Source organism: Eleutherodactylus coqui, chromosome 2, assembly GCF_035609145.1.
Source record: "Eleutherodactylus coqui strain aEleCoq1 chromosome 2, aEleCoq1.hap1, whole genome shotgun sequence".
Taxonomy (NCBI): domain Eukaryota; kingdom Metazoa; phylum Chordata; class Amphibia; order Anura; family Eleutherodactylidae; genus Eleutherodactylus; species Eleutherodactylus coqui.
In genome coordinates, this window is record NC_089838.1 from 37,816,517 (window position 1) to 37,824,187 (window position 7,671).

The 7,671-nt window shown below is 38.6% G+C and overlaps 3 protein-coding genes across 3 annotated transcripts in view; all 3 read right to left on the reverse strand.

Annotated features, from left to right (window-relative positions):
- The window catches only part of LOC136611234 (protocadherin gamma-C5-like), a 403,514-nt gene extending 402,808 nt beyond the window's left edge, over positions 1–706 (reverse strand). Inside the window, exon 1 of the mRNA XM_066590626.1 lies at positions 477–706. Coding sequence (XP_066446723.1) covers positions 477–578 — 102 coding nt within the window. The 5' untranslated portion in view covers positions 579–706. The remainder of the gene's footprint in view (positions 1–476) is intronic.
- On the reverse strand, positions 670–2,918 carry LOC136609929 (protocadherin gamma-B1-like). The gene is made up of 2 exons (XM_066589209.1): positions 752–2,918; positions 670–692 (listed from the first exon to the last, which is right to left on the reverse strand). Exons 1-2 carry the CDS (start codon positions 2,916–2,918, stop codon positions 670–672), a joined length of 2,190 nt encoding a protein of 729 aa, XP_066445306.1.
- An 891-nt stretch (positions 2,919–3,809) lies between these two features.
- LOC136609930 (protocadherin gamma-B1-like) lies at positions 3,810–7,311 on the reverse strand. The gene is made up of 4 exons (XM_066589210.1): positions 4,942–7,311; positions 4,840–4,850; positions 3,971–4,092; positions 3,810–3,883 (listed from the first exon to the last, which is right to left on the reverse strand). Exons 1-4 carry the CDS (start codon positions 7,309–7,311, stop codon positions 3,810–3,812), a joined length of 2,577 nt encoding a protein of 858 aa, XP_066445307.1.
- Positions 7,312–7,671: the final 360 nt, after the last annotated feature.

The following is a 7,671-nucleotide window of genomic DNA, read 5'->3' on the forward strand; positions in this document are numbered from 1 at the left end:
AGATGCCAGCTTTCAAGACAGGTCATGCTTGATCTTCAAGTATGTACTGGACACCAAAAAATAGAAGGATCCAATAGTGATCAGCTGAAACTCTTGGAAATCCTTTGCTATTGTTGGTGGAACCAGGATGTTTGTCCAACAGCGAATGCTGATTCAATGCATTCCACTGGACATGAAGTATTTCAAATCCAGCACCCTTTTTAAATTTTCTCAACTAATAGAGGAAGCTCCGAAGCAGGGGACCCAGTCTTTATGACATCCTAATGTCTAAATAGGGCATATAGACAGAGAAATAAAGTTCTGACCACTATAAAGACATTTTCCAAAAGTATGAATCAAAAAACGAATTATCCCAAATCATCTTAAAGTAGTTGAATGCTTCAATTTTGGCCATCATACCTTTGAAATTTAGGGGTCTTTATGTTTTAAGTAATGATAAATGTTATTATTATGATTTATAGCTACATTTCTCTTACCTGTTGGGTGCTAGTGTTGTCTGGTAACCTGTCTGATGGTTGATCATTCACTATTGCTGAATCACCTGTATCAATAAGATTGTCTGTGGGAACACTCTGCATTGGTTTCAGATAAGCAATTTCATTCTGCTTCGAGTCCAGAGTCACACACACATCATATGAGAATGGGAAAGGTAAACTTGTATCACTGATCTCAGAAGGACATCCCAGCGTGAACTGAGGATACACATGTCCGCCGAAATTTCCAAAAGTTGTTGGAACATTTGATTTTCTACATTTAGAAATTGCTACGATCATCACCGTAACAATGAACACAATAGAAATCAGAGCAATAGAAACTACTAGGTAGAAAGTTACGTTAGGTGAAGAATCTGAATTACTTGCTTGACGCTTTATTTCTGGGATAGCTTGCTGAAAGTTTTCTGCAACTACGAAGCTCAGAGTAACTGTAGATGATAAGGAAGGGACTCCATTGTCTTTTGCAAGAACCACAATCCTTTGCCTTAAAGACTCCATGTCTGGGAGATTTCTTCCAATCCTGATTTCACCAGTATATTGGCCAATATTAAATAATGATGGTTCTTGAGCTTGTATTAAGTGATAGGAGAGCCAGGCGTTGTGTCCAGAGTCAGCGTCCACTGCAATCACTTTGGTGACTAGATAACCTTTCTCAGCAGAATGAGGAATAAACTCAAACAATGCCGATCCCTCAGTGTCTGGTGATGGGTAGAGGATCTTAGGGGCATTATCATTCTTATCAATGATACATATCCTCACTGTGACATTACTGCTTAGAGGAGGAGATTCACTGTCTTTAGCCATCACCTGGAACTGGAATTCCCGCAACAGTTCATAGTCAAAGGATCTTTGAGCATAAATGACCCCGGTCACTGAGTTGATGAAAACATATGATGACACTGGAATACTGTCTATGTTGCTACTAATTACAGAATAAGTTATTTTGGCATTCTCATTGATATCATGATCTGAAGCATGGATAATATGTATGGAGGTTCCCTGTGGATTGTTTTCTTCTACATAGACAATATAACTTCCCTTCTCAAAGACAGGCGGATTATCATTCACATCAGAGATATTCAGTTGAACAGTGTTATTGGTGGATAGCCGAGGAGATCCGTTGTCCATAGCTGTAATGGTTATGTTATAGGAAGAGATCTTCTCTCTATCAAGATTTGTTATAGATACCAGTTTATAATAATTAGCGGAGGGTAATATTAATTGAAAGGGTACATTTTCAGATATTTCACAGACAACCTCCCCATTCTGTTCACTGTCTAAATCATGAACATTTATTAATGCGATAATTGTAGATGGTGGAGAATCCTCTGGAATTGTGGCTGAGAAAGAGGTGATTGTGATCTCGGGAGCATTGTCATTCTCATCAGTAATGTCAATAATGATTTTGCAATGATCTGCGAGGCCTCCGCTATCTTTAGCTTTTACAGTTAACTCATATCTATCTGTAACCTCATAGTCAATGTCTCCTATGACACTAAGTGTTCCATTGTTTGGATCTAGATGAAACGTTGAATACAAAGTTTCAGGAACATCTTGAAATGAATATGTTATTTGTGCATTTAAACCTTCATCTTCATCCACCGCATTCAGCTGGAGAACCAGAAAACCAACGGGGGTATTTTCATTTAAACTTATCTTATATGTATCCTTATTAAATTGGGGAAAATTATCATTGACATCTAGGACAATTATTTTAATGATAATTGTTCCAGTTTTGGGAGGCTTCCCCCCATCTAGAGCAGATAAAATGATTTCATATAGATCTTGCCTTTCCCTATCCAGAGCCTTTTCTAGAATAAGTTCTGGAGATTTAATTCCTTCTTTGTTAACTTTTATTCTCAAGGAGAAGTATTCATTTGCAGCAATTTTATAGTCCTGTACAGAGTTAGTACCTAGATCAGGATCTTGTGCCTGAAGTAAGCTTAGCCGCACTCCAGGTAAAGCAGATTCACTAATCACTATTTCAAAATGAGTCGTTGAAAAACTTGGCATATTGTCATTTACATCCTGTATCTCTACTTTAATTGTATATAAATGCAAAGGATTTTCAATCACCGCCTCGAAGCTTATTATACAAGTTTGCTTCCCGCCACATATTTCCTCTCTATCTATTCTTTCTGCAATGTACAAATCTCCATTGTCTAAATTCACATTGCAACACTGCATTCTACCACGTGAAACAATATGGAATTTCCTCAGTGACAATTCCTCTACATTGAGTCCCAGATCCTTTGCTATATTTCCTATTGCAGTACCTTGCTTCATTTCTTCAACGATTGAGTAATGAAGCTGAGCGGAAATAGGATGAAATAGGAGGGAAATAAGAAATGCTACCTGCCATTCCAGGTCTCGGATTTTGCCAGCAATGATTTTGATATCCATTGGAGATGAATGTATCTTCATTTTCTTTCAAAGCATCAACATTATAAATGGTCAAAAAAAATTTAGATTTTATATTGTAAAACAATCCAAATTGCCAGAGGTTGGAAAAAAATCCTGTCTCGTGTCTTGCCTTACAGATATATGTGGTGACTTAGTGGAAGGAATCTTGATCTTCACAGTTAAAGTTTCAATAAATGGTCAAACAGCGGCACTTAGAGCCTACTTAGGGAATTGCAGCATCACTGCAGAATACTTGATTTTGCTTCTATAGCAAAAATAAAGGTTTTTACTCTACTAATTTCAATATTAAAAGCTTCTATTCTAATCAAATATTTAATGTTAGTAGGTAAAGTATTATGAATCCACATGTAACAAACCTTAATGCTTGATATGAGTATTACCAAATATATATTTAAAGAGATTGCATTATGAAAAGTAGGACAGTGTTTTCTAAGATATTGTATTAACATATATAACACCTTTTTGTTTCTTTTTTAGGTCCGTTGGATAAACATTAAAGTTGCAGCGATTTACCATGAATCACTTGCAAATAACTGGAGCCTTTATGGCCCTTTTCCTCAGGTTGACAGTCGTTTAAATGACCGCACAAGTACTGACGTCACAGCTATGGTTGTCAGCGCCTGTGCAAAGCATTTGGACTTCTCTCTAGATCGCAGGGTTGTCGCTGGTTTCTTGCTCAGCGCTTCACTTTCTATGTGAAGCAGGGAAGCATTTACACGTAGGGAGAAGCCAGCAATCCAGCGATAGTTTTTTTCACTGACTTTCAGTCAGTGATAAACAACCATGAACGGATAGTAACCCATTTTTTTTGTATTTACACTGAACAAGTATCACTTAAATGCATTTGTTTGAACGAATTTTGAGTGATAACTGTTACGTGTAAATGGGTCATTACCCTATAGCTATTATATCCATTGTCCCATTTGTCCCAATTATCAGTATAGTGAAGTATTCTCCTAAATGACCTGTTAAGTTTGAATTGGCTTATGTGTTTGTCAAGATATTGGGAACCCCATTCCAATGTGTTGCAAATAGGAAAGTAAAGCACTTACCATTGCCACGTCTCTTGCAAAAATGCCCCATTTTCTTGCAAAGCTGTTGTCTTCTTTCCAAAGAAGGGCATATGAGCCGCACAAAGAAGTCTTCATGGTTCGCACTACTCAAAAGCCCTTCTCTGCAAAGAAACAGCAGAGCAGGTGCCCAGGTCAGGAGCTATTGCATATGTGCTATAGAGATCCTCGGCACCCAGTAGATTGCTGCATATAGAGTTAGCAGTGCGGAAATGCATGGTCAGTTCCCCAGCAACGAACAGTAAATAACTTTAAGGAAGACTAAGGCCACCTGCAGACGGGCGGGTCGGATCCGGCGGCGAGAATTCTCGCCGCGGGACCCGATCCCAGCGCCTGCAGGGAGCAGCGCGTACTCACCCGCGCCTGGCGGCCCCCGGCTCTTTCATGTGCCGGCTGCCGGGCAGCCGGCGCATGCGCAGACCGAAGCCGGCGGCCGGGTGAATGACGTTTCTGTGCGAGGCTCTGCGAGCCCCGCACAGAAATAGAACATGCCACGGTTTGTTTGCCGCGCGACATTTCGCGCAGCCAAACCGCGGCCGTCTGCATAGCAGTGCGTATTGTAATGCACTCCTATGCAGGCTTTCAGTGGCGGAAAGTTATTAATGATTGTAACATATAATATTGTATTGCTCAAAAAAGACGTCCAGGCACCTCTTGAACTTTTTTTAATCAAATTTGTCATTACCACATCCTCAGGCAGAGAGTTTCATTGTCTCACTACTCTTACAGTAAAGAACCTCCTTGTTTGTCAGTGCAGAAATCTTCTTTTCTCTAGATCGCTGTATTGACCCCCATCTTGGAAACACTTAACTGCCTAACTGAAAAGTGTATATGACAAATTTAAAACATACATTGCAGAGGCCTATAAAATTGACAAAGTCTTACAAAGTTCATGATTTAAAAATTCCTGCCAAAAAACCCCGGTAAATTAAAAAAATATTAAGTTTACTTACCTGTTGGACAGTTGTTGTCTGAGGACCATCTTTTGCTGTTGCTGAGTCATCCGTGTCTATGAGATTCTCTGTAGGGACGTTCTGCACTGGTTTCAGGTAAGCAATTTCATTCTGCTTTGAGTCCATAGTCACACACACATCATATGAGAATGGGAAAGGTAAACTTGTATCACTGATCTCAGAAGGACATCCCAGCGTGAACTGAGGATAGACATGTCCACCAAGATTTCCAAAAGAAGTTGGGGTATTTGTTCTTCTGCATTTAGAAACTGCTATAACCATTACAGTCACTATGAATATAATAGCAATTAGACCTATAGAAACAACTAGATAGAAAGTTGTATTAGCTGACGATTCTGTATAACTGGGTTGATGTCTTATTTCTGGTACAACTTGTTGGAAGTTTTCTGCTACAACTATATTCAACACTACTGTGGATGATAAAGAAGGAGATCCATTATCCTTAACCAAAACCACAATTTTTTGCCTTGCAGAATCCAAGTCTGAAAGGTCTCTAGCTATCCTGATTTCCCCATTTAGTTGTCCAATGTTATATAAGGAAGGTTCAGGAACTTGTAGTAAGTGATAGGAGAGCCAGGCGTTGTGTCCAGAGTCAGCGTCCACTGCAATCACTTTGGTGACTAGATAACCTTTCTCAGCAGAGTGAGGAATAAACTCAAATAATGCCGACCCCTCAGTGTCTGGTGATGGGTAGAGGATCTTAGGGGCATTATCATTCTTATCAATGATACATATGCTCACTGTGACATTACTGCTTAGAGGAGGAGATCCACTGTCTTTAGCCATCACCTGGAACTGGAATTCCCGCAACTGTTCATAGTCAAATGATCTCTGAGCATAGAGAACTCCAGTCATTGAGTTGATGGAAACAAATGATGAAACTGGTATATCTTCAATATTACTATTCAATATGCAGTAAGTTATTTTGCCATTGTCATTTAAATCAAGGTCAGATGAGTAAAGACTATGTATTGATAACCCTGCTTGGTTATTTTCTGGAACATATAAAATATAATTCTGCTTTTCAAAAATAGGAGGATTATCATTGATATCCGAGATCAGCAGTTGAATTGTCTTGTTAGCAGACAGTTGAGGAATCCCTTTATCGACTGCAGTAATTGTTATTTTATACTCCGAAGCCCTCTCTCTATCCATATTGACTGTTGTTTCCAGTTTGTAATAGTTTGGAGATGATGATATTAACTGAAATGGCAATTTTTCAGAAATATGGCAGAAAACCTTACCATTGTCTCCAGTGTCCAAATCGTGGACATTAATTAAAGCTACAATTGTACCAGGTGGAGAATCTTCGGGAATTTCAGTAATAAGAGATGTTACTTTTATTTCAGGTGGATTGTCATTTATGTCAATAACCTGTATTGACACCTTACAATGGGCGACAAGACCACCACCATCTTTTGCTTCTACTGTAAACTTATACTCTTCTGTCATCTCAAAATCTAAGTTTCCTATGACAGAGATATTCCCACGTAGAGGATCTACAGCAAACATCTGATGTACATCGTCTGGAACATTTCCGAATGAATATGTTATTTGTGCATTGAAGCCTTCATCTTCATCAATGGCATCCAGATGCAGAACCAGAAAACCGACTGGTGAATTCTCATTTAAAGTTATCTGATATGTATCCTTACTAAACTTTGGAAAGTTATCATTTGCATCATAAACTGAAACTTTTATAAAAGCACTTCCTGTTTTGGGAGGCTGTCCACCGTCCATAGCTGTTAAAACTAACTGGTGCTGATTTTGTTTCTCTCTGTCCAGTGCTTTTTCTAAAACAAGTTCTGGGTATTTAATGCCATCCGTTATTTTTTCTACTAACCTGAAGTACTCATTGTCACTGATTTGGTATTTTTGTACAGAGTTGTTTCCTAGGTCATAATCCTGTGCATGTTCCAAAGCAAGCCGCACTCCAGGCAAGGCAGACTCACTTATCACTATGTCAAAGGTGCTTTTTAAAAAATTTGGAGGATTGTCATTAACATCTTGAATTTCCACCTTAACTGTATATAACTGTAAAGGGTTTTCAATCACAGCTTCAAAGCTTATTAAGCAAGTCTGTTTCATACCACAAATAGCTTCTCTGTCTATTCTTTGTGCAACACTTATGTCGCCAGTCTCTAAATTAACATTGAAATACTGTATTTTACCTCTGAAGACAATATGGAATTTTCTAAGAGATAAATCCTTGGAGCTTATTCCTAAATCCTTTGCTATATTTCCTATTACAGATCCATGCCTCAGTTCCTCTGGTATGGAATATTGAAGCTGAGCTGCAACCTCTAGAAATGTAAGACAAATCAAGTAAAAGAGTACCTGCCATGTCATTGTTCTTCTGTGGGTATATTTTGTCTTCCTTTCAATCGGCCCTTCCTTATTTATTTCCTTTTATGCAGGTAGGAATGAACAGTAAAATATGTCCAAATTGGCTTTAAGTTCCCAGATGAAAATGCAGGTTGAATGTATAAATCCTGGATTGTGTGATGTTCTGCAGATCTGTTATGTGCCTCTATAGCTAGTTTCTTTGTAGTTTGAACACAAAGAACTTTTCTGATCCAACAGTGGCCCTCTGAGGCTACATGTGGAACAGCAACTCGGATTTCCACAGTAGTTTCAGCTGTAAGTACCTATTGTCTAAATTCAAATATATTTAACGCTGTCCTAAATGTAGTTTGCTTATATTCTCCT